Here is a 26329-nt window from a genome sequence, read left to right as displayed (position 1 = left end):
TCATATGGCCTTCATCACTGTAGTGCTCAGTCTTCATTAGCATCCATCAATTTTATCCTCACACCACCCCCGCGAGGCAGGATAATATCGCTTTCACCTATGGGGAACTGAGGCACAGGGTAGATTAAGTGATGTGGCCACAGTCACACATCAGGCCTGTGGCAGGGCCAGAAATCCAGCCACGGTCTCCTGAGACCCATTCCCGTGCTCTGTCTGCTGGACCAATCTTCCTGCCCCAAACGCCTTTAGATGTTCTTGTAACATGGAAACCTTTTCAGCAGACTAGAGTTCATTCCGTCACTGTGGCTGACCACATTCCAGACCAGTTGCATCATGGAGTGGGTGGTGTCAAATACAAATGGAAAGTATTTGGACAGCGCTTATGGCTTTATTTTCTAATTACAGGGCAAGGGGAAATCAATCCTGATTCAGAGACTGAAAGATGCTAGTCTCCTGTCCCCTGCATTCAGAGACCGTTTATGGGATCCAAAAACCTTAAAGCCCGTAATAGTCTCCTGCAGCACTGCAAGCATTATAGCTCCACCAAGAATTATAATAGCAAAACCAGCCAGCAGAAACCCTTCAGACAATCTGGGTTGTATGATAGTCGCAGGCTGACGCAGTTCAGCTCTGCTTCATGAGATGTGACCTTTTTTAAGCGAGGGCTCACGTTGTTACTGATCAAGATTCCTTTTCCACACTGGAACACAGAAAAATACCTATTTGCTTTCAGCTGCCCACCCTGCACAAAGCTCCTATAGTGATACAATAATGTTGCCGCTGATGGAGCCTCTGGTCCTTTGAAATCCAGGCAGAACACTTAATGAGGGAGCACCACGCCCCTGCAGGCTGATGTTTGGACACAAGATGCTTTCTGACCTAGCCTGTCTGTCCATCAAATGACAGGTCAATCCTGCAGGTTGATGAAAAGGGTGTGGAAAGCCAAAGCACTCAGTGTTCGCTCAGCAGCCCTTTAGCGGGGTTTTGGCATAGTGTGGAGAAATGGACGCAGTGCTCAGCAACGGGAGTAAACCTCTCTGTGAGTGAGCTAGCCTGAGCTTGGCCCTGGAGAGCAGAGGTGGGAAGGAGGGCAGGGCAGAAGATGGCAAGACAGGGCATAGGTGTTTCACAGCAATGGAAATGGTGTGTGCAGGCAAGCTGACATTCTGCCTGCCCTGCAGAGTGAATTCCTCTGAGTTCCTCTGAAAAAGACTCTCACAGCCTACAAGGTTGGGGGGGGCTTTTAAGTCTCCCGAGCCCATGCTAGGCAGAGGATTCTTGCCATGTCACCTGCCTGCAATATCCACATCCTTCAATTTAATGGATTGTAACAAAGCACCATGTTCTGCAGCTGTACAAGTGTCTCACCACTGCTCTCAAGTCCTGCAAGATGGAGCCTTAAGGTAGCCTATCGGCCCCGATTACTCACAGGGGTGTACATGACTCCACTGAAGGCGGTGGAGTCGCGCGACTATAAGTCCAGTGTAAGTGAAATCAGTGCCCTTTGCCTCTGCTGCTGTTGTTCTGCCGAGTTCTGTGCTCTCACAGCCTGAATGAAGACATTGATTTTCATCAACATTTGGCACTTTTACAATATTGCTAGCTAGTCCAACAGAAGCAGTTGGTTCTGACACTGCACTTCTTCACCTTAATAGTCTCTGAACATAGCTTTTCATATGGAACTGAAAAAGAAAGCTTTTGTTTGTCCTTTGGCTAAAGGAACCAATTCATATGAAGCCCTGTGATCCTAGAGATTTTACCCCAAAAAGAGTCATTATTTTAAAGGGCTACTTAGGAAAAAATAGACTTTAAGTGAAGCTTTATGCGGATTCACATATACCTAAGGCTGGACATGCTCTGTTAGCTTTAGCCTTGGCTTTTAGCTTTAAGTCTTAAAGGGAAAGGATTCTTCCTAAATTAGCCCTAGATGGTGCCCTGTTACCTTCCTAGGGAACCGCTTAGGTATCAGGGTACTCTGCTTACATAAGCAGAGGGGAGAATGTGGTCTAGGGTTTTAGTTTCAAGAATTTATATCTGTAATGGTCTTAAAGGGCCAACAGCTAATACATATCACATGGAGAACTGCCTGCTGTCCTGCTGGAACTGTGACAATTTGAGAAGATAATGTCAGGTAATATCTTGAGGTTGCAAGCGACATGATACAATTTATAATTTCCAGTTAAGATGACAATTCCCTGCAGCTGTGACTCTGTTGCACGCTCCAAAACTGGAAAAATATTGCAATTTACCACCCTTGTTATTGCTAATTGCAAGTCATTTATCCTAACAGCTTGAATATTAGACTCTGATTAATCAGGTTTTAATGATTCAAGTGCGATATTTAATGGATGCGAATCTTTTTAAAATAAATCCTTGTTTATGCAGTTGTAAATTCATTACTCTGCAGGATTTCAATTCCAATTAGCTGCTTAGTTCAGTCTTATTTACATTGGCTTAAAACCATCAGGGTCATATTTAAGAAATATCATTCATGGCTGAAAAGAGTAGCAAATGGCTTTAGCAGGTGATTATATGCCCAAGTGAATAATATATACATAAATCCAACTGTTTTAAGATTAAACCAGTGCTTGTATACAACTAATACAATGAGTAGGAGACATGGCTTCTTCATATTATTTCTTTTTTTCTGATTGTGGCTTTTGGTAATAAAAATCAGAATAAATAATTATAACCCAAATATCTTCCGGTAGATCCAGCAAAATCAGGTGGAGATCAGTGAAGACTGTTACCATCTTTAATATATTCACAGCAGAAACTTAATAGAATTGTCAACTGCGCTCATTACGCGTGTTTAGTCTCGTAACATCCAGGATCTGTCTACTGGGTGGTTCAAGACTCTCCCCTCGGACCCTGTTACACCAAACATGGCTTGAGTTGTGTCCCCATTGCAGCCTATCCATCTCGCAACCTTGGCTGAATTGTGTGCGTCCACACCTATCATGCTGCCTATCGTGCATGCTGCAGAAATCCAGGCAACTCTCCCACAGCGCTCAGTGGTGACGCGCATAAAACACTTGCAGCCCATGAGGTAATCACTCTTGCACGAGAAATGAAATGCTAATTAACTGTCAAACTTCAAAGCAGAATTCATGACTTTAGAAGTGAATGTAGCTGTGAAGGATCAGCAGCGTTTTGCAAGATCCTTTTGGAATGGCATCATTTTAGGCAATTATAGGACTTTTTATCAATCTAAACTAGAACAAGCAAAGGCTGAACTGGAACTCTTTACCTCTGCAGTGCCAGAGGGTGCACAGAGCAGTAACTACTTACGGTTACATCTAATGCTTCCATGTTATGTTGAAGCCCCTGCTGTATTATCTGAATGTCTCTTTAACACTAATGAATGTATCCTCACAGCATTACTGTGAGGCAGGGAAGTATTATCCCCATTTTAAAGGTGCAGAACTGAGAAATTTAGGACTAGATTCACAAGGAGGCTATAGATGTCTAACCATTCCTTTCAGCACCCAAGGCCAACATTTAGGCGCAGCTGCATTCACAAACCCACTGTTCAGTTGCCACTTAAATTCCCCATCAAATTCTATCAGTAGACATGTGCACAGTCACCTCAGTCCTGACACTGTTTAGCTCTCTGGTCTAAGTGATGCCTAAACTCTGGGGGGATTAATAAACTAGGCATTCCTTGCCCATCTCACATGTGGGGCCCAATCCAGCCACTCAGAGGCCACTTTAGGGCAACCCTAACCCTGCGCCAAACACTGTGGTGGTGGTGGTGTCACTCTCTCTCTCTGGTTCAAGGGATATTTAAATATTTCATATGAAGTGGAACAGCTTCAACAGCAGACATTGAGAGACACCCACCCCAGAATGCCCAGTAGCCCAGGGGTTAGAGCACTCGTCTGGGAGGTAGAAGACCTGAATCCAAATTGCTGCTCGGAATCAGACAGAGCAGGGATTTGAACCCAGTCGCCCACATCACAGCTGAGTGCTCTAACTGGTTAAAGGGGGCATCAGTAGCAGAGCTGGGAACTGGGTCCCAGTTTACTGTTTTAACCACAGATCATCCTTCCTCTCTGTAGCAAATAACCTGGGCTAATGTTTCTTTTGCAGATCAGCATATATAGCATTAAAGCAGTGATGAATCAGAGGCAGTGAATGCTGGTGGAACATGTACCAGCTCATGGGATTCTTTTCAACTATTTTTTCAAATACAGTGCCTGAAAATAGGTATTAAAAAAGTCTGAATGCTGACTAGATTTAGTTAGGTGGCTCATGATTCATTCTGGAGCATAGTGCTTGTGCAATTTCCAAGGAAACTGACTTAATTTGTCAGTTCTGGAAGTTGCCTGGTTGAGGTCTTCAGAAGCCACTCCAGAAAAGAGAATCCTGTTGTCAAAGGCTCAGCATTGTGGGCTGCCCCCGATGGCAGGAAATGGCATTACAGCAACTCTGCCCTGCTCTTCTCTTCAGGACTTCAGTGGTCTGGTGCACCGGTCCCTGAGCCCTCTGGCCAGGCCACACCCCTTCCGGGGTATCAGTGTCTCAGACAACATGCCTTTCGCCCCTCCTGAGCTCCCCCCTTCAGCCTCACTCTTTTACCAAAGCCGTAACCTGCAGAGCTTCCACCTGGAGACCCTCAGCAAAAACTCAAAACCCCCACAAAGATACAGACTAAACAACTCCTGCTGCCCTTCGCTGGAACTTTTAGTCCCTCTTCGGTGGACTCCAGTCCTCTGCTCATCTATAAAATGCCACCTACAGGGCTGCCAGCCTGGAATCTTGTCCTGTTTCCAAGCGCTAACCCCACACCTGTAGCTTTCCTGCAGTTCTCCCTCCACCTGGCTTCTGTCAGGCCTTTCCACAGCAAGGGACTCCAAACCACCACTCCCCTGGGTCTCCTTCCCCACCTGCCCTGAGCGCCCTCCTTTGAGCCCCTCCCTAACTCTGACAGACCCTCCAGGGGTAACAGGTGGGGCTAATGGAGCTCTCAGGCTCTAGTCAACCCCTTCTCGGTCGGTGTGGGGTCGAGATGCCTCATCGCTCCTGGACGTTGGTGTCATCTTCCGCTTGTTGGCAATTGGCACCTTGCTGCTCAGGCCTGAGGTGAGCAGTCACCTCCCCAGCAGCGGAGGATCTCGTTTGCTATCCCTTGATCCAGTGGCTGGGCCCATTGACTTGACACCAAATGGATGTCTGGATCATTTCTCCTGCTCAGTAACAGGGAAGATCCCCTTGGATTTTATCCAATTCGAAAGCCTGAGGATTTCCCAAGGACAGACAGGCTGAGTGTCCAGGATTCTCACGGGAAAGGCAGCACAGCTCAATCCCTCTGACTGTCACAGCAATTCAGTACTGACTCAGTGCCGCCTAGTGCCTACCAAGTCACCAACACAATGTCAGGTCACAAGCTGGCTGTTATTTGGAAGCCTGTTTCCACTGTTGTTATACCATTGTTGGCCCCTGGATATGTGAGAGACCGGGTGGGTGAGGTCTGTACGCTGATTTTTAGTTGCTTGACCATAGCTACTCCATTTTAGCTAGCTTCTTTGTTCATAGAGGCAAGGCCGTTCCACTCTGTGTAAGGATCATGGAAAGTTTTCGCAGGAAAGCGAAAGGAGATAAGCCTTGGCCGGATTAAGCAAGTTGTGCAACCTTGATAGATAAGCTGTAGCTAGTTGCAAAACATCTGCAAAAACATCTTATGATTATGCATACCTTTTTCAGTAGAAGTAGAGATAATATAGGCCAATAGTTATAGAGAAAATAGGTTTGTGCCCTTGTAAGGGGGATATGTATGCTTTTGTCATTTGTGTTTAGGTAGTAATAAGGTATAAAACTGTCTGTAACTCTGAATTCGGGGTCTTTTTCCACTGTCCACTTGTGGACTTGGGCATTGACCTTCTGCAGAATAAACTCTTTTGAAGACTATCCAGCCTGAAATCCTGTGTGGGTCTCTTATCAGTGCAGGGTAACTAACCACACTTGGAATCTTTTTCCAACAGGTCATATTTTTTACCGGACCAACTTCTGGTGGTGGAAGAGACCAGCGTTTGAGCACTTCTTCCGAAGATCCATGTAGCTCGAAAGCTTGTCTCTTTCATCAACAGAAGTTGGTCCAGTAAAAGATATTGACTAGCTTGGAAGTCTCACATGTAAGTCTCTAGCATGGTCAGCTTGGGAGAATTTATGAGCTCACAGCACAGGGCAGTCTAACTTACATGTAACTCAATTGTCCCTTGAAAAAAAGAGTTAGCAATAGCCTGTAGATCTGCATTCACTTTCTTTTTTGTGTCGCTTTTTCTTTGACTAGCATGCATACAGCTGAACCTCCTCCATTCTCGCTTGTGTGTTATTGCACTCAAGTATTCCCAACAAAGTTGTTTTGTTTAGCAAGGCACCAAATTGCAGTTATAAATCTTCATCTGTCAAATGAGAAATGTGGGGATTATGACATCTACAAAAACTCGGATCATAAACCTTGTGCATTAAAAGTATCAAGAAATGCTTAAAGAGAGAAGTGCCAGAAGGTGAAAACCCACTAATGCACCTGGTAAAAAGTTTGGAGGCAGGAACCATTCCCTGATCCAGTGCCTGAGTAGTGCAAAGTCAGAAGCTGGACCTGGCCAGGTGAGAACTGTTCTGGCAGTGGGGGCGTGGGGGGGGCAGTAAATTTAGAGGCTATGTCAAGGTGGTAGAGTGAGGTACACAGGTGCCTTCCACAGATTCTCAGCTGGTGGCTATGTCTACATTGCAAAATAAAATAAAAAAGAAAAGACGGGTGTCAGGGAATCTCCGAGCCCAGGTCACCAGGCTTGCGGAACTCAGGCTACGGGGCTCAAACCAGCAGTGCAGATGTTTGGGGTCGGACTGGAGGCCGGGCGCTGAGACCCAGCAAAGGGGGCCTGTCTCCAGCCTGAGCCCATGTGTCCACACCGCTATTCTTAGCCCTGTAGCCTGAACCCAAGTCAGCTGACCCAGATTCTATGTCTTGCTGTCGTGGGTCCCTTTTTGCAGTGCAGACGTGACCTTAGAGACCGTACCTGGCTGGCATAAGATGAGGCTTCTCTAACTTACCTAGAGGCTCAGGCTGGTACCTTTTGGCCTATAGAGTCATGGAACCACAAGCAGTTTCCCGTGCTGAACTGGCCCTACATCCTTTGTGACGGCCGCTTGGCATCCCGGGGTCTGCTGTCTATGTCAAGGTGGCCGAGGAGGCAAGCTGTGGTTTTGACTAGATTTAAATAAAATGAGTTCAAATTCCTATTTTACAAGTAAACAAAGAGCTTGAGAAGGAAGTAAATCTGCCTCCACTTTGTGGAGAGGAAGTTTAAGCCAAAAACCAAACGACAGTACAGAGAGGCGAGTTATGTTAAGGGTTTTATTGCTACGTGCACCCCAATACAACAAACAGCATCAGTAGTGTACACTTTAATGAAGGAGAAATGAGCTTGGTAGAAAAGAAAGCAAATAGGTACAAGGAGTATCTACATCCATATTGTATATATGTGAAAGATAAAGAAAGAATTTGATTTCTGGGGCATTTCAAGGAGACAAACACATATCTTATTGGTCTGTTTGAGGCTCAGGGATTGTCTGTATACAACCTACATAACGCTAACTTCTTTTGACCTTCAAAAGCCTTGCATAGAAGTAGCAGCAATTCTTTAAAGGCATTGAGTCAATACTACAGTGGATTAGATTACAAACATTATAATGCAAGACAGACCTTGCAAAGCATGATCATATTCTCTTTTGAGGGTTAATTTACCTACATTCTAGTTTACATTAGGGTCTCCTGAAAGAGATTTGCATTCTAATGTCATTTCACCAATCCTTCAAATTGCCATACACATTTCTTTGTCTGTTTCTAAAATGTAATCCATAGAGTCGTAATCTATTTCATAGTATTTTTAATGCTACAAATTCACTGTTTTATTAAACAGTTTACTCAGATAGGACAAAAATCTCTTTTTTTTTTGTGCAGAAAAACAAAAAATTGCACATCAAACTTTAGTAAATTATTTAAAAACCTAAAGATGCTTATGATAGAAAAACCATTGTTGTAAGATTTTTTCTTAAAAAAAAATTAGACCAACAATTCATCTACAGTAGTTTAGTTAGCTTAAATTTCTGTTTTATGCATATGACATAGCATGTACATGTGTCTAATTACATCTCTCTATTTTATCTTGGCAAAAAAAGAGTCGCTGCTATTAATGTAAATATTTAGTACATAAAATACTATCAAGAATTCAACTTTTAATAAATATCTTTAGTTCTCAATCCTATATACAATTACTTTACAGCAACACACAGGAGAGAGCATGACTGGATGAACTGAGAAAGATGGTTACTGACATAAATTATTATTGAATTATTGCAGTCAGATGCATTGTGGTTGTGGAGATTTCGAGGTGAACCATGACAAAAAATAAATATCTCTCTCACCTTTAAATCAATGCTTTAAACAGGAAAAACATCCATTTTAAGTCTTGCCACAGCTACTTCTTTTTAGTGCCTAATCTAGTTCTGTGATGCTCTTTCAGCTTCAGAAACAAACAGGTCATCCAGAAAACGCAACTCAGATTTGTCTTGTGAACATTACAGTACTTATAATGTATACACAGTTACTTTCCTCACCTACTATACAAGTCTATCCCTCTTAGACAGAAGGAGAATTCAGAGGAGGTACTGATAGTTCTAGAACTATGGAATGCCTGCTAAGTATAGGGTAGGAACGTTAGCATTGATTTCACAGGCACATTTAATCGGTTTCTTCTACCTGTGACCAAAATTATGTTATGATGCTGAACTGACTTTTTAATTGGTAGGTGATGAGTAGGTTTGGACCAGTAAAGTTTGCACTCCCCCCATCCCCAAAAGAAAGCATCACATTGTTGATATTAAAAACAAAAATTTTCCTCAGGGCAGTAGCTGTCACCCTTATTAAAATGGAGCTCCTTTTTTGATTAAAATGCTGCTTTGAAAATCAACTTACGGAATGTAAATAAGGCAGTACTCAATGGCAGGCACCTAGTAACTGTTCAGAAATGTAACATAGGTAAACAATTGTTTGACAGCACAAAACTCTTAAAAATAATACTGATTTTCTGCAATATACAGTATTTACACAACAGCTGAAAATTTGCTCATACAATATTTGCTTATATAGATAAATTAGCAATACAAGTCTTATGGATTCTGTTGTTCCATTGCAAAAATATTTTGTAAAAGTGTAAACGTTAGTACCTCTTGTGGTGGTGTTCCCCCCCCCCCCATGTGATTTTTTAAAAATAAAATCAATTAGCTGACGTGCAAATAAGCTCTGGCCACTTTTCCTGTACTAGAGAATGACCACCACACTCAGCAACTTTCTTTCATTGATGTGAATATTCTTTGGTGCTTTCCTCCCATGCATTCAAGCTAACCAGATAATGAAGCATGGGAGGAGGATGGCAGCAGCTCGTAAGTGAACCAGCACTTTTTGTTTTTTATTTACAACTGAAATGAGCTGATGATCTGTAGAGAGTCCTGCTTTTGGAAAGCAGCATGCACCATGGTGTCTTGAACAAAAGCTTTCTGTTACTATCCTCCTTTTCGTGTTGACTTTCATCTTTCCACTGTGGAGGATCTCAAAGCACGTCTCTTTTCAACATGCTTCTCATTCTTCCTTGAGGTTCTAGTGGGAGAAAGAGCACCTACAGAAGCGTTGTTAACTGCTACCAGGGGAACAATGGCTGCCAAGGCTGATGCATTATGGGGATTGAGATTGCCAGTCTTGGTAGGTGACTGATACAGCATCGCAACCAGCCTAGATGTCTTACTTCCTGCTTGATAAGCTCTTCTCTGGGGTAACTCAGCACCTGTGGACTTACTATTGGATGAAGAAACAAGTACATCTATGTCCTCTTCCACACGAGGCATCCTGCCTACAGAAATATTCTCATCAGCGACCTCGGAGTGATGAGGCACTAAAAACGTGGGCATCACTGAAGCCCTAGGTCGGTCACTAGGATCAAACATCACTTCGTCTTTGGTTTCAGCAGCTTCAGTAAGGTAAGGAGGTGGGAAAGTGCTGCTGCGCTTGCTGCAAGACTCACAGCACAGTTTGTTATAGCCTGGGATGGAGCAATAGCGTGCCAGCACTTCCATTTGACAGAATATAGACTTGTCTCCGAGGCAGGGCTCATCTGCAAAACAAGCACAGCATTGATGGTCAACCCGGGGAAAGCATGGAAATGGCCAGACGGCAATTTAAAAGTTAGTAGGCCAAAGCCTACCTTTGGAAAAGTGGCTGATGCCTGAGTACCCAACCTGAGATGCTGGAAAGGGACTTGATTCTCAGAAAATGTTCAGCACCTGCCCTCTGACAAACGGGCCCTTTGAAGAGTCACTAGTTGGGCACCCTCAAACTGAGGTGCCCAAAATCACTGGCCACCTTTGAAAGTGTTGGCTGCCTGGCGCAGGAAACAGGAGATCGCTCTATGTGTAGAAAAGCATGACCTGGGGTTGGGGAAGGCCAGATACAGAACATGCAGAATATGCTATGGCATAATTTGGCAGCTCTCCCATACCATGGTCCTACACATGCAGTCCTTCACATCATCAATACTCGACCCAAAATAATCCCTTCCTGTTTTGCCCTCTATCAACAAGACTGAGCCCCAGAATAGACCTTCCTTTGAAGGAAAGTAAATCCCAGAGAGTATCTGTCAAAGATTCTTTTCATGTATTGTTTATAAAAAGATGTTGGCAGTTAAATGAACAACACTTTTGAGGTCTTCAATAACCTAAACTTAACTGATAACACAACCAATCCTTTTACCAACCATAAAAGCCTTAAGTTTCCTCTAGGGTTGGTGTATGGGGTGTACATTCCTTTGAAGATGATATAGTTGGAGGGCTCAAACAAGATGCCAGTGTTCCTTTGCGCATGCGCTAGGTATCTTATCTACAGAACAGAATTATTTAGTCAAAAGTACAGAGAATGTAGACACACTGGACAAAGTCAGCATGACAAATAGAAACCAATCTTACAAACAGCCGAACCAAAAAACAACCTGCATAAATTTCAGATTAAGACCCCGCTCCTGGAAACCTGCATGTACTTTTTATTTTCAGAGTGTGAATAGTTCAACTGCATTTGAAGAAAGGTAAGCATGTGCTTCAGCATTTGCAGGTCTGGGACTAATCTTAGAGGTGTTAAATGTTGTGAAGGCTCAGCAATTTCTGGGGTCAGGCCTGAAATACTGCAGTCTGGCATAATTAACCATATCAAGGTACAAGCAGCTGAGTGATTCTGTTACACTGAGCAGGAATGTGAACATTAAATAATCTTTACAATTTTTGTCCTGTCTAGGAGCAGGAGCCAAATTCTTCCTTGACTCTTATGCCTCTGGCAAGCCTGTGAACGTAGGAGACAGATATCAGAGCAATATTTGGCCCCAGGAATTTGAAATAAATAGCACTCCTTGGAGAGCTCAAAAATGAGGAGATGGGTAATCTCTCCCCTCTGAATATTACACTAACATGTTGATTATTTCTACCCTACTGAATTTATATATAATAGTTCAGACTTTCATATACATTGATTGCATTAACATTCAGCTTACATATAGATGGGCTATGAAATTCCAGCCTTTCTACCATGCTGACGTTACAAAATGTAGTCCTCTATAGCCAGAAAAATAATCTGAATGACACAGTTCTCAATAGGCACTAAAAGCCGCAATCCTGCTTTGAGAATCGTGCACATAGACCCTCCAGGGTCCATTGGCTAGTGGGGCTGTGTGCATCTCACTGGAAGACCAAGGTCATCCTCAGCTTCCATTGACTTCACAATGAAGGCATGCAGCACCTGGCAGGAGGAGCCCAACACCTTGCAGGGTTGGGTCCCCTTGGGCTGAGAATTTACAAACGTAAAACATTTCACAAGAGAGAACAATAGTAATGGAGAGAGAAATGTGCTGCTTGGTGCCCTCAACCACAATTCCAACACTTTTGAGAGTTACCCAGAGTAAAGATTATATTAACAGACGGCTCCTGATGCGCAACATCAGGAAATGGTAGTGACAGATTTTATTCAAATAGCAGCAGGCATAATTATAACCTAGAGAAGTGACAAAGCCAAAGCCAAACCACATTAGCCAAAAGGTGTGTTTAGCTCTTGGTCCGACAGTCACAGTTAGTATTTATGTAGTTGGCATTTTAATGAGCAACAGATGGGGGGCACAGTCACTTATCAGTCCTGAAATTAAATTAGCCTGCTGCACTGAGGTATTTTTTCATGAGTATGGATGTTACCTCATCTCATGTTAACAGGATACTGAATAGCCACCTTTCAATTCAAAATACAAACTGTGGGCCACATCCCCTCAGCTGACGTAAATTAGCTTAGCTCCACTGATGCCAGTACAGGTTCACCCATTGACAACAGCTCATTTAGCTCCACTGACGCCGGTACAGGTTCACCCGCTGACAACAGCTCACTTAGTTCCACTGACTCCAGCAAAGGTACACTCACTGACAAGAGCTTGCTTAGTTCTACTGATTCCAGTACAAGTACACCCCCTTACCACAGTTTGCTTAGTTTCATTGACTCCAGGACATGTATACAAACTAACAGTTTGCTTAGTTCCACCAAGTCCAGCAAACTTACACCTACTGATAATGGCTCGCTTAGTTCCACTGATGCCAGCAAAGGTATACCCGCTGACAACAGTTTGTTTAGTTCCACCAATGCCAATACAGGTACACCCACTGACAACAGCTTGTTTAGTTCTAGAGCATCAATCTAGGGATTTATAAACCTCCCAGTGACTAACCCAGATACACTTCATGTGGTCAGATACATAAGTGATGGGTGTATTTTAAACATTTATAAAATAAAACAGAAAGAACTTGAACTGTGGGTGAATTTCACCCCTGCACAGATGGTCACGACAGGGTCCATCCATCATTTAAGACCTAAATAAGCTCATTTATGGGGACTTGTAGTGCATAGGCCTTGGGCTGGGGATCTGCACAGAAGTGAAGTCCACTTTGGGAGAGGAACAAGAGCTTTTGGATTTAATTCTCCCAAGTAGTGTACTGTATACATCAATCAGGATACCATATTGCGGTGGAGGTTCAGTAGTTTATAAGGCTCTGATGATTAACTGTCTCTGGTAGAACAAATTTCATCCTGGAGATGAACCGCAACATTAGAAATATGAAGTAATCATCCTGCATGGAAATTTTACTGAATGGAAATGTTTAATTACTGTTTAGGGGATTTAACTCTGAGAGGTTCCTAAGGGCTTCTATGGCTTCACCTTACATAGTAGGGTGAGGAGAAATATTCGGAGTATATGAATTTCCTGGTCTAATATTTTCTCTGGGATTTTATAAATTCTTCTCTCTCTGCTTATCACTGCTTTCTAACGGTGATCTGACCTTCTAACTAGGCCAGGGCAGAAATATACATGCTGATCCTCTTTCTGCTGCTACTGATCTCTCAATGGTTACAATGGTGAGTTGTATCTGAAATGCATGGCTGGGATGTTCAAAGGAAGTGAGGTGCCCAAATCCCACTGACACCTAATGCCCTTGAGTGCCTTTGAAAATCTCAGCCTACACAATATAAATCTGCAATCACAAATCCAAGCACTCTCCCAAAACCGTAACATGTTGCTATTAGCCTCCCCTTAGGATACAAACCTTTCCCCCTCCACATTTGCATGTCTGACTCTTACACTTTAAATGATCTAATTCAGAAACAAAAGCGTGGGCCCCGACTCTGCACATGTTTAAGAAGTCACAGGGACTACTCTTGTGCAAAGTTAAGCACGTGCATAAGAATTTGCAGGATCAGACCTTCAGTCTTTTATTTTGGAAGTCTTAGTCTTTAAAGAGAAAAAGTCACTTCATAAGGACATATCTTTCCCTTAAATCACAGAAGAATTGTAATGCTTCTTCTCTGTGGAGCAGCTAAAGCTCTGCTTCCCCCTAGTGTTTAACTTGCCTGTTAATTTACAGTGTTTTGAGAAGCCTTCTCTGTACTAAGCTTTTTCTTAAAATGTCCCTTCATTGCACTATCATTAGTGCAGCTCTGCTTGTGTCAGTATTGTGGGAACGAAAGTGTAGACAAAGTGGGGGCAAGAAACTTAGCTGGCTTCAACCTAGTTGGCTTGATAAGTTTATGGAGAGGATGGTATGATGGGACAGCCTAATTTGGCAATTGACTGGTCTTTGACTACTAGCAGTAAATATGCCCTATGGCCTGTGATGGGATGTTAGATGGGGTGGGTTCTGAGCTACTACAGAGAATTCTTTCTGGATGTCTGGCTGCTGAGTCTTGCCCACATGCTCAGGGTTTAACTGATTGCCATATTTGGGGTCGGGAAGGAATTTTCCCCCAATGTAGATTGGCATAGTCCCTGGGGGTTTTTCACCTTCCTCTGTAGCATGGGGCATAGGTCACTTGCTGATTGAGTCTCTGTACCTTGATGTCATTACAATGTTATTTGAGGATTTCAATAACTCAGTCTTAGGTTAGAGATCTATTACAGGAGTGGGTGGGTGAAGCTCTGTGGCCTGCATTGTGCAGGAAGTCAGACTAGATGATCATAATGGTCCCTTCTGACCTTATAGTCTATGAGTCTATAAAGCAGAGGTGTGTTTATCACTGTTTCCTCTAGAATTAGACCTCTCCCTGCCCCCTGTCCCTACCGCACCTGGCAAGAACACACTAGTGACTGGTCTACACTAGCACTCCCTCCATTGCTACCACAAGTGGAGTGGTTACGGGATTAGGTCCATGGGGGAAATATTTTAAAAACCCAACACAGACACTGTCCCAGGGAAGGGAAATCTTTCCTTTCCCTAAAGAGTCTAAAAAACTCAAAGTGTGGTGGTGGCTCTGAAAAAGGACTGTATAAAAATGGTATTGTGAGATTCCACTGATTGCATCTCTGGTTATGTCTACACAGCTGGGGCTGCGTTGGGATCCACAGATCGATGCGGCGAGATCGACTGAGCGGGCAGTGAAGACCTGCACAATTGATCCCGGAAATGTGCTCCAGCCAATGCAGTAAATCCACACTCCTAAAAAGAGTAACACTGTGTAGATTGGAGGGCGTTTCTTGTCAACGCAGTGCAGTGAAGATGCTGTGGTAAGTGAAAGTTAGTAAGTTGACAGGAGATAAGCAAGTTTCAATACGTAGCTTGCGTATCTCCTGTCGACGCCGCCGGCAGCGTAGACCAGGCCTGTCTCTCTCACTAGCTGTTATATCAAAAGAGCTCAGTTTACAAGTGAAGAGATTTTTTTTTTCCAATTGCCAGCCCTGCAACCACATCCTGGGATTTGAAAATCAAGCAGGATTCTTTCTGATTTATCATTGTCAGTGCTAAAGATTCTGAAAGTGGAAATTAGGTCAAAATTTTCAAATCCAATATTTAACTACCCACAGAGAGCAATGGTATTTTCGGAGGCACTGAGCACCTGTAACACTCTCTGAAGTTCACAAGAGATGAGGGCGCTCAGCATTTTTTAAAATTCGGCCAAACTTGTTGAGGAGGCTAGAGGTAGACTTTAGACCATGGTTATTGAAGATCTCAGCCATAATGCTTTCCATATGGTCAGTTTCACAGTTTAGCTGTTCTTATATGAATTATGTGCAGGATTAAAAGGTGAGATATCAGGGTATCTTTCAAATGGAAGAAAATTCAGGTCTAAAACTGAGGATATGTTTTTGTAGCATGAGACAGTGTTGAAAGGTACAGTGCACCACAACACCGTGCGTACTGTATGAGTTTGGTGTTCACAAAATTATTAGCATCTATTTACAGTACTTATACTGCATCTTGTCTCACAAGTCAATGTGAGGTACACATTAGCCCAGAAAACATCTCTGTTAAAACTAAAAGTAAAGCTCTGTTAGAACGTCAAGGATCGTAATCTTCTTGTTTTGTTCCTCTATTTAATCATAAAAGAATATGAGATCAGGCCTCACATCTCTCTCTGCATATGCCTGTCTCTGCAACATCTAGGCGACATACACTAAAACAGGAATCGTTGCTTCTACTGCCAGTACAGTTATTCAGGGTGTTTACTTACCATTACAGGGAGCAAGCTTACAAGCCCTCACTGATTCAGGTTTTTCTCCATCACACTGGTCACCAGCACGGCATATGACCTGCCTGGACTCAGTTCCTTCCCCACAGGTCACAGAACACTACAGAACAGATACAAGGCATTTTACTACGGTATCCATGTTCCCAGCAACATGCAATATCATACAGGCACTGTTACAAAGGCTAAACTGCCTGGAATAGCCTGATATAGCTGACCTTTGGGTATGAGTAAATTCCCTCTTTTGACAGGAGTTTTTGTAGTGTGTGATGTTGCCTCAGGGGTAACAGTGAGGCAAAGTGGGGTGTTGCTCCTTTCCTGTAATGCTTAATTTTTTATTGTCACATATTGTGGATTTTGCTGGTGGTTTATGTCTGTTCTTAAAATCCAAGCATTGAAGGTTGGGGCATAGCATTACCCTGATCCCAACGTTTGGGGCAGCACGCAGTTCTGCTGCCCCAGGAGCAGACCAGGGCCAAATTGTGACTCTCAGAGTGAGTCAGTTTGGGTCTTTGGGTTCCCCCTCACTCTGGGGGAAAGTCAAACTTTCAGCCAGAGGCCCTCAATCCGAAGGCAGTGTTGACACTGCAGGCAGGTGGTAGTGGCAAAGGTACAGCTGTTCATTTACTGCTAAGGAAAGGTCTGTCAGCTCCAAAGATATATGGACCATAGTAGAATACTGCTTGCCCACCTCAGCCCAGGGTCCAGCTTTCCACTGTGCAGGGCATTGCATTCGGTTACATGGCCTGCGGCTCTCAGGGCGATCCCCAGTACAATATTTGATATGGACTGAGCGGTTTGCACCGTCGTGAAGAGGTTGAATGCAGCGCACAGTACGGATCTGGTACCCAGAACTTCCACAGGTTTTTGTGCAGTATTCCCATTCCTCTGCTATCCAGCTGGGTGGGTTAAAAACGAAAGAGCCGTTACACATTTAATGTATTTATCTCCCGCACTGCACAGTAACCAGCCAGATGATGATTTAAATTCCGCTCTGATTGATTTACGTACAAGTCATGCTGCCTCAAGGGCATTCCTTGGAATACTAAACATCCCTTATGAAGACACTTAATAGAATTTCATAGAAAATGAGAATCTTTAGCTAGAATTGTTAAAACTAACCTTTGGAATTCTATAGCAGGAGCATAGTTCTCTACCACGTACTGTTGCTTTCTACTGGACATGTCATTTCAGCTTGGTTTCATCCGTTAAATTCTATGGGGCTTTTCCATCAGGGTTAAAGCACACCCGTTATTGTACTCTGGGCAATCTGGAAATGACCGCTGCCAAGATTGTTTAATTTCATTTTTTCTAAGTGCTCATGAAAGAAATGAAACTGGCAGCCATGGAAACGGCATGCATCTGTCTATGCACGGAGGAGACCACTCACCCATTGTCAGCCAGCCAGCGAAAGACCCTGTACCACTAAAATACCACTTAACCCCAGACAATGCTGCAGAGGGCTTTGTGCTGACCCTCTTCACAGGTGTGATTTTCATTCAAAATAAAGACGTTTTCCAATGCTTTCAATCTAGTATGCCTTAATCTTGACTTCAAGGGAGCAAAGCTAAACGGAAAAGGGTAGTTTAAACTCTATGTCTATTGATCTTTTAGCCTCAGTACCGACAGTGCCAACAAGGGTGCCCCATTAGTGCCAGCTGTCCATTAAGAACCAAAATGAGACCATCACATTCTTTTCATACAGGCAGTAGAACTGCCATGAGATGGAAACATTCTGTATCCCATCAGCAGTCCCCTGAGCCAGGCCTGATGAAGCTTTTCATGTCATCGTTTTTTCCAACCCACAGAATCATAGAAGTGTAGGACTGGAAGGGACCTTGCTAGGTCATCTAGTCCAGTCCCCTGCACTGAGACTGGACTAAGTATTATCCAGACCATCCCTGACATGTGTTCGTCTAACCTGTTCTTAAAAACCTCCAATGATGGAGATTCCACAACCTCCCTAGGTAATTTGTCCAGTGCTTAACTTCCCTGACAGGAAGTTTTTTCTAATGTTTTCTTTGCTGCTTTAAGAGCATTACTTCTGGTCCGTCCTCAGTGGTTACAGAGAACAAATTATCACATTCCTCTTTATAACAAACTGTTACGTAGTTGAAGACTGTTATCAAGTCCCCTTCAGTCTTCTCTTCTCCAGATTAAACAAACCCAATTTTTTTCAATCTTTCCTCATAGGTCACATTTTCTAGACCTTTAATCATTTGTGTTGCTTTCCTCCAAACTTTCTCCAATTTGTCCACATTGTTCCCAAAGTGCGGTGCCCAGAAGTGGACACAATACTCCAGCTGAGGCCTTATCAGTGCTGAGTAGAATGGAAGAATTATTTTTCATGTCTTGCTTACAACACACCTGCTAATATATCCCAGAAAGATGTTCACTTTTTTTGCAAGTCTTATATTGCTGACTCGTATACAGTTTGTGATCAGCTATAACACCTATATTCTTAGGCAGTCATTTCCTATTTTATATTTGTCCAACTGATTATTCCTTCCTAAGTGTAATACTTTGCATTTTCCTTACTGAATTTCTTCCTATTTATTTCAGACCATTTCTCCAGTTTGTCAATATCACTGAGAATTCTAATCCTGTCTTTCAAACCACTTGCAACCCCTCCCAGCTTGGCATAATCTGCAAATTAATATGTGTACTCTCAATGCCATTATACAAATCATTCATAAGGCAGAACAAAACCGGAGAGATCCCTATGGAACACCACTCAGTATGTCCTTCCTGCTTCACTGTGAACCACTGATAACTACTTTGAGTATGGTTTTCCATCTTGTTGTGCACCCATGTTATAATAGGTTTGCCTAGACTATATTTCTCTAGTTTGCTTATGAGAAGGTCATGTGAGACAGTATCAAAAGCCTTACTAAAGCTGAGATATAACACATCTACTGTTTCCCTCTATCCACAAGGTTTGTTACCCAGTCAAATAAATATATTAGGTTAGTTTGACATGATTTGTTCCTGACAAATCCATGTTACTTATCACCTTATTTTCTTCTCGGTGCTTGCAAATTGATTTTTTGATTCTTTGCTTCATTATCCTTCCAGGTACTGAAGTCATGCAGACTGGTCTGTAATTCCCTAGTTGTTGTTTTTCCCCCTTTTATAAATAGATACTATTTTTCTGCTTTATCAGACCTCTGCAATCTCTCCACAAGTTCTCAGAGATAATTGCTAATGGCTCAGAGATCTCTTCAGGCAGTCCCTTGAGTAGTCTATGATGTCTTTCATCAGACCCTGGTGACTTGAAGCCATCTAAATAATGTCTAAGTCTAATGTATAAGTAATTGTTAATTTGTTTTTTTCCCTATTTTACTTCAGATCTTACCCCACATTCACTATGTTAGTTGTCCCACCACTGCTAACCTTTTTGATGAAAACTGGAAAAAAAAAAAAAAAAAAAAAAAAGGCATTTAACTCTTCAACTATTGCTGCAATTTCTGTTATTGTCTTTCCCTCCTTAATGAGTAACGAGCCAACTCTGGCCTTGGTCTTCCTCTTGCTCCTAACATATTTGTAAAATGTATTCTTGTTACCTATTATGTCTCTACCTGGTTTAATCTCATTTTCTGCCTTGGCCTTTCTAATTTTGTTTCTATATGATTGTATTTTTAAATATATTTATCCTTTATAATATTACCCAGTTTCTCCTTCTGCATGACACTTTTTTGAATTTCAGGTTGTTGAAGATCTCCTGGTTAAACCAGAGTGGTCTCTTACCGAACTTCCTATCTTTCCTACACATTGGGATAGCTTGTTCTTGTGCCTTTAATTATTTCTTTTTTAAAAAACTGCCAACTCTCCTGAACTCTTTTTTCCCTTAAACTTGCTTCCCATGGGATCCTACCTATCAATTCTCTAAGTTTGCTAAAGTCTGCCACCTATTGTCTGTATTCTCCTGTTTTCCTTCCTCCCATTCCTTAGAATCATGTACTCTAGCATTCGAGGCATACATTTCATCCATCCTTACTTACAGTGGCTGTGTGCACTCCTGCAGATTGCACATTCTGCGAATAGGCTTTGGTTTTTTGCTGGCTTCACAGAAGCTGCGGTGAACCATTTTGTTATCACTTTTCCTGCGGCACCCATATTTTGTGTATTGGAAACCTTGAAAACATTTCAGAAAGTCACTCTGTGTGAAAATTAGTAAAAACTTCCTGCCCCTGCTTAAACACTTTTGCTTAAATGAAACATTTGTGGACTATTTTATGATTATCCATTTACACTGTATTTAAAGACTATTGCTGTTTATTGCAATGTCAAGCACAAAAGGATTTGGGGACACAAAATTCAGATGTATCTGAAGTAATTCTACAGTATATTATGGAGATAATAACACACCAAATCAATGATGCTATTAAAATCATGGTATTCTCATAGATTTTAAGGCCAGAAGTAACAATCATCTAAGTGTGACCTTCTGTATCACTCAAGCCATAGAATTTTACCCAAGGAAAACTGAGGCACAGAAAGGAGAAATGACTTACCCAAGTTCACACAGCAGGTCAGTGGCTGAGCTGGGAACAGCACCCAGGTTTCTTGAGTCTCAGTCCAGGGATCTATCCACTAGGCAATACTGCCTACCCACATTCTGTTTGTAGTACTTCAAGTTACTGTGGCATTTATGGTATTTCCCATTCTAACTGTCAGGAGTACTGCAAATGCCACAGAAAGTTCACACTGCAGTGAAATAAACATCAAGATCTAAATTTCCAAAAGTGACTATCTGATTTTGGGTACCAGAAGTTTTTGGGTGCCCAGTTTAGACACCTTCAGAGGATGGGAGTGCAATGCTTTCCACAAATCAGACATTTAAAGTGTCTCAACTTAGGCACCCAAAAATTGAGTCACCAAAAATTTCTAATCACTTTTGAAAATGTAGGCCCACAATTTCAAAGGCATTCACTGCACCCCCATCTTTTACTCTTTTACTTCCTCGTAATTTACCATTAATCACTAGAAGCTGCTGCATCTCTGTTTACCTCCACCACAAGGTTTGGAGCACTGGGACCAGCTCTTTAAAGCCCACTCAAAGGTATCTATTTCTTCCTGAAGTACGTTGTTACTGTTGATAGTGGGTACTGAATCCTCATGAATGATGTATTTGTAAGTCAGGCTAGATCTTGTGTTGTTCTCCTGAGGAATGATCTATAAAAGATCCAATACAAACAGAGCATATGTTTATTTTTTTCCATGTCAACAAACCAATACCTGGAAATGTGAAGAGTCTTAAGGAAATGTGGGCAGTGCTTATTAATTGGAAAACTTATTGATCTTTATCTTCATATTTAGTACAAAAATATATAAGATCAACACAGAAAATATGTCTCAATCGGGAGACTTTACATAAGAACAAATCCTGACCCTCCTTAGCTCTGGGGCTGAACTATATGGAGCTGCATAGATGACTATGCTGCATGTCCACACTCCTGATCTGCTTGAGTGAGAGTCTGATCTCAAACATGGTTCTGACTATCATGGAGCCTGATCCAATGCCCTTTGATGTCCATGTCCCACTGAGGTCAACAGGCACTGTACTAAGCCTGTGGATAAGCTTGTTACTGCTCTATGAATAAGTTGGTGCTTATGGTGTAGTAGTGCAAACACCACATACTGCCTCTGAAAGTGAGTATGTCTGTACAAATAGTCTTAAAACATGTTCCTTTTACTGCTAGTGTGAACAGAGCTTCAGCCCATCAGATCTCTCGAAAAGCTTTATACACATGCGTATTTTCAAATAGAGCTTACACAGCAATCTCTTATCCCACTGGACGCTTTAACACTGGTTTTTATAAAAATAAGTATTTGTGTGTGGCCAAACTACAACACTCCCCACCCCTACCCCTTGGCATAACCTACCAATACAACAACAGCATCATGCAAGGGCCCATCGGTATGGAGAGTTTCTATGTCATCTTCAATGCTGTACTCCCACTCCACACCAAGATCGATGAAGGACCGTGACTTGGCCTCCTCCCCTTTCCCGTTCAGAATATAGTGTCCTGTAGCCTGGTTCTTAATGGCTAAAGGGAGTGAAAACAGGGGCAATCATGCCTCTTGTCGTGTAATCTCCAGGGTTCACATGACATTTGACAAGTAGTATCCTATAAAGCCTCTTTCAAAACTCTCTTCTTGCTCACCATTTTACATTTTGTGGTTTGCAGTGGGTCCTTGGGAATCAAGAAGTTTTTTGCTATTCCTAATCCAAACAATACTAAATTCCCCCGTCTCTTCCATTCCAGCTGACGTTTTCCATTTAACACACCTGAACCCTTCTCTCTCTAGCATGCCTTCTCCTCCAACCCAAAGAGTAAGAGGCTTTGCCAAAAACTCAGCATCCCCCTGTGCTCAGGTAATGGCAGATATGCGTTCCAAGAATCATCTTTGTCAGGTGCAGCAACTCCATTAGCTCAGGGACTGAAGCCATTCCCAAAGCTGCAAGTCCTACTTTAAACCCATTCTGCCACCAAACTGCAGTCTGATGATACAGATATGGACAATGTATATACACACATATATATTGTCAATATCTGTATCTCCTTGTCCATGTCAATCAGATGGAGATACATATGTACATCTACATATATCTAAGATACCCCTTTTTTTTTTTTTTTTACATAAACTTAATTCTAGATTCATAATCGCATAACAGAGCCAAACCAAGCCTTTCAAATGGCTAATCCTCTTAGTTTTCATAGACAGTTTGCACATGGCCTAAACAAGTCTGTGTGGGTAGTGTAGGGCATGTTAGCATAATGTAGTGGTTGCCATAGTAACATTACACATCTTTGTATTGCCAAGGTTTTGAACTCCATAGGTCTTGCAGCACAGAGATTAATATTTATTTTCCCTTTCTAATACTTTTTGAAAAGATTGTTTTCTTTTGTAGACTTATATTGTACCAGTACATGCTGACTTTTCAAACACTCTCCATCTGATTCTGGGATTCAAGGATCAGAAAAAAGGTGCAACAATAGAGAAGCCATTATTACAATGTAAGGGAGAGCAGAAGATACAATAAAATATCTCTCACAATTGCAACAAACAGCTAAGATGGTCATGCACTTTGGGAGATACATGTTGGTGGTTGCCTGCAGTGAGACATGAAAGAAACCACCACGATGTGGATGTTATTGTTATCCTGGAAGTCTATAGTTTACAAATCATTAGTTATTTAGAGTTTTGAAAAATGGTTTGTCTTTTTCTCCCTGTGATTATTCTTTAAACACATGACAAAACTAGATGTCATAAAATTAGAGAGAAATCTTTTAAATGATTATGATTGCAGTAAATAAAATACAGAAGCTGTGCATCATGTATTTATTAGCTCTGTGGAGCCTGCCTATACTATAAAGATAGAGTAGTTCCGTATTGAAAAGGTACACAGTCAGGTCACATCTGGTTCAAAATTTAGGGATTCTACAAAGACACACAAGACATAAAACAACAGAAATGTTCCCCTATTTTTGCTGTATTCCAATTGAAAGTTTTTTCTTTTTTTAACAAATAAAACCTTTCCTGCAGTGTTTGCAACTCGGACACTGCAGCACTGTGTTAGGACCCGATCCAGAGCCCACTGAAGTCAATAGAAAATTCTCCCATTAACTTCACTGGGCTTTGGGTCAGGTCCCTAGTGCATGAAAAAGGGGCAAGTGACTAGACAAAAATGACTTGAAGCAAAAATGAAACTGGTAGCCTCTTTCATTATCTAAGAGAAATGCAAAAGCAAAAATATTTAAGAGATAATAAATTTCTTAACTTCTTTCCATGTTAATGACATAAGATGTTGCTTACAACCTACTGTAAGTAAGAAACTTAATATATGAACATAATTCAATATATTTAATATCCTATATACTTTTTAACTTGACAGTGTCCCTTTAATTTTGCTAATAATCCACTTTCAGTGTGATCATCAATAGCTCCTTGTTAGTAAAAAGTGCTGATCAAGATCAGTTTGAGTTTCTAGTAAATATGTTCATCTGAACTTTCTAAGTTTATTTATTCAAATAAATATATTTACTAAGTTTTTACTGTAGGATTCAGCCCTATGAATGCAATTGTAAATATACAAGGACAGCTGCAAAGCCTTTAGCTTGTTATTGACTTACAGTGGAATGAACACAATTAATTTGATGGTTATCTCATTTCTCAGGTTCTCCAATGCATGTCTGGTTGTTTGACGTTAGCTTTCATGCAATGAGGGCCAAATCTGAGGAGAGAAACACTTACCAAGAATGTGAGGGGAAGCCTCGTCTTCTTGGATAAACACATGTCTAGCACCAGGGGGGATATCAAACATCTTAAGGTACCCTATGGCATGTGTAGTGGTCATTGGAGAAAGCAAAGAAGAAAACAAAAAGTAATAGCGATGGTTAGTAGGGCACTACATTATCCAGCTTCTACTTGCAGAAGAGGGCATCCATAAACCTACAAGCAGTTTCAGATAGGTTTGTAACAGATTTGATTAGACTGTCTTGCACTTATTCCTCTTTTAGGGGAAAAAGAGATTCTGTTTACAAACCTATTAGCCTATTACTTTGTTATGGTGTTTTAAGGCCATAACCGTTAACAATTCAGGCAAAAGTTTATGTTTCCTATGTTTCTCAGAATTAAAACAGGCCTTTCTAGTTGCTTTTCTTTGTAACCTTTTAGCCTTACGAGTTAACGGACTGTGAGGTGTTCAGAGCTCATGCGTATTTGCTTAAATCTGTGAAACATCAAAGGGCTTGTCTACGTGGCATGGCAAAGCACAACCGAAAGGTGTGATCTGTAAAGTGCTCTAATGTGTTGTGCTCTAACGGCCCCCTGCAGACACTAAAATGCAGACCTTTCAGGCGCACCCTAAAAGGAGCCTAGTTCACATTAATGTAGCCATTTCAAATGGGACTGCAGCTCAAGATGAGAATTTAAAGTGCCCGAGTTAAAGCACATTAACGCCCATGGAGGCATTCTCATACAGAAGTGGCGTTAGTTCAGTTTAAAAATCATACCTTAAGTTAAACTGGTGCAACTCCTGCCTTATTGAGATGCTACCTAATATAGGGTTAAAAACTCTTTCGAGAATGATCATTCATACTCTAACCTAATGAAATCTAACCCCCAAATGAATTGTTTAGGACAGTGTTTTAGCAGGAAGAGTAATATTCTCAGCTTTCCACCAAAGGGGTAAAAACCATTAAGAGTTATGGAAAATTTTTCTCTATCTATGATCAACAAGTTATTTTTCACCAGGGTTCAAATGAGAACATATTTATAAGAACTGAATGTCAACTAATTTTATCATGGTTAAAAATGTCAGCCTGGCAATGTTTTAATGCATAGTAAATTCCATATTTCTTTGCCTAAAATTTGACTGAGGGTCTGACCAACTTTAAATGATACACTTGTCTTCATGTATGTACATTTAACCAAGAAAATCTTTTTAGTGCTAACATACAGCATATCTCTAAAACGTGTTCGCGTTTATAAAATATGCCATATAAGTAAATATATTTCTTGCTCACTCTGACATGCCGTGTTTCCAAACAGAGTATATAAAATCCAGTCCTACTATAGAATCATTGTAAATAGATGGGGCAAGACCTGAGTTTTTATTTGCAATAAGCAAACACAAGCTTAACAATTCAAGTTTAACAATGGGGACTTTTAGACCAAAGTTCCGCCTGTGCTCTTGGCTCATGTATCTGAAGCGTATCACAGATACTTGGAAAACTGGTGAAGAAAATGAAGAGCAGTGAATATAAAAAGTGAACACTTTGGACTGACAGATGACTGGTTTATGTTAACCTGCACACGCAGAATATACCAATTGTTTTACTGATAGTGATCAAGCATATGAAACATAAAACTTTTGCCTGTTCTTGCAATACCTGTTAAGTGACTAGCTGAAGACGAGAACTGTAGCAAGAGTGCTGTGGTTTTCATGGATACCCTTCTTTCTGCAACCAGGTGAAACTTACCCAGAATATTTTTATACTCCCTTGTTTCAGAAAGGGAAATATTGCGAGCTCCTCTGGGCAATGTGAATGCTCCTCTTGTCTTCCCTTAAATAGAATGTCTTTAATTAGTGTTCTGGGAACTGAGTCTTGCTGTTTCATTGACTATAATGTCAGCCAGGTGCATTTTACAAATGCAGCATATAAATTACATGGTTACAGTATGTGCTGAAGTTCAAAATGTGTTAAAAATATTACTGATAGAAATATC

The 26329-nt window shown here is 41.6% G+C and overlaps 1 protein-coding gene across 2 annotated transcripts in view; it reads right to left on the bottom strand.

Annotated features, from left to right (window-relative positions):
* Positions 1-7358: 7358 nt before the first annotated feature.
* Positions 7359-26329, bottom strand: part of ADAMTS3 (ADAM metallopeptidase with thrombospondin type 1 motif 3) — a 227055-nt gene continuing 208084 nt past the window's right edge. For both annotated transcript variants that reach the window (XM_067557008.1, XM_067557009.1), the window contains 7 exons: positions 24353-24433; positions 21980-22143; positions 21103-21268; positions 20095-20227; positions 16785-16992; positions 16079-16196; positions 7359-10172 (listed from right to left, as the gene is read on the bottom strand). In XM_067557008.1, the coding sequence (XP_067413109.1) occupies positions 9592-10172; positions 16079-16196; positions 16785-16992; positions 20095-20227; positions 21103-21268; positions 21980-22143; positions 24353-24433 (1451 nt within the window). In that variant the 3' untranslated portion in view covers positions 7359-9591. The remainder of the gene's footprint in view (positions 10173-16078; positions 16197-16784; positions 16993-20094; positions 20228-21102; positions 21269-21979; positions 22144-24352; positions 24434-26329) is intronic.

This window comes from Emydura macquarii, unplaced genomic scaffold (genome assembly GCF_026122565.2).
Source record: "Emydura macquarii macquarii isolate MOO-44397 ecotype Brisbane River unplaced genomic scaffold, CSIRO-AGI_Emac_v2 contig_1790, whole genome shotgun sequence".
Lineage (NCBI taxonomy): Eukaryota > Metazoa > Chordata > Testudines > Chelidae > Emydura > Emydura macquarii.
Note: the sequence above shows the minus strand (reverse complement) of the source record. Positions and strands in the feature narration are given on the sequence as shown.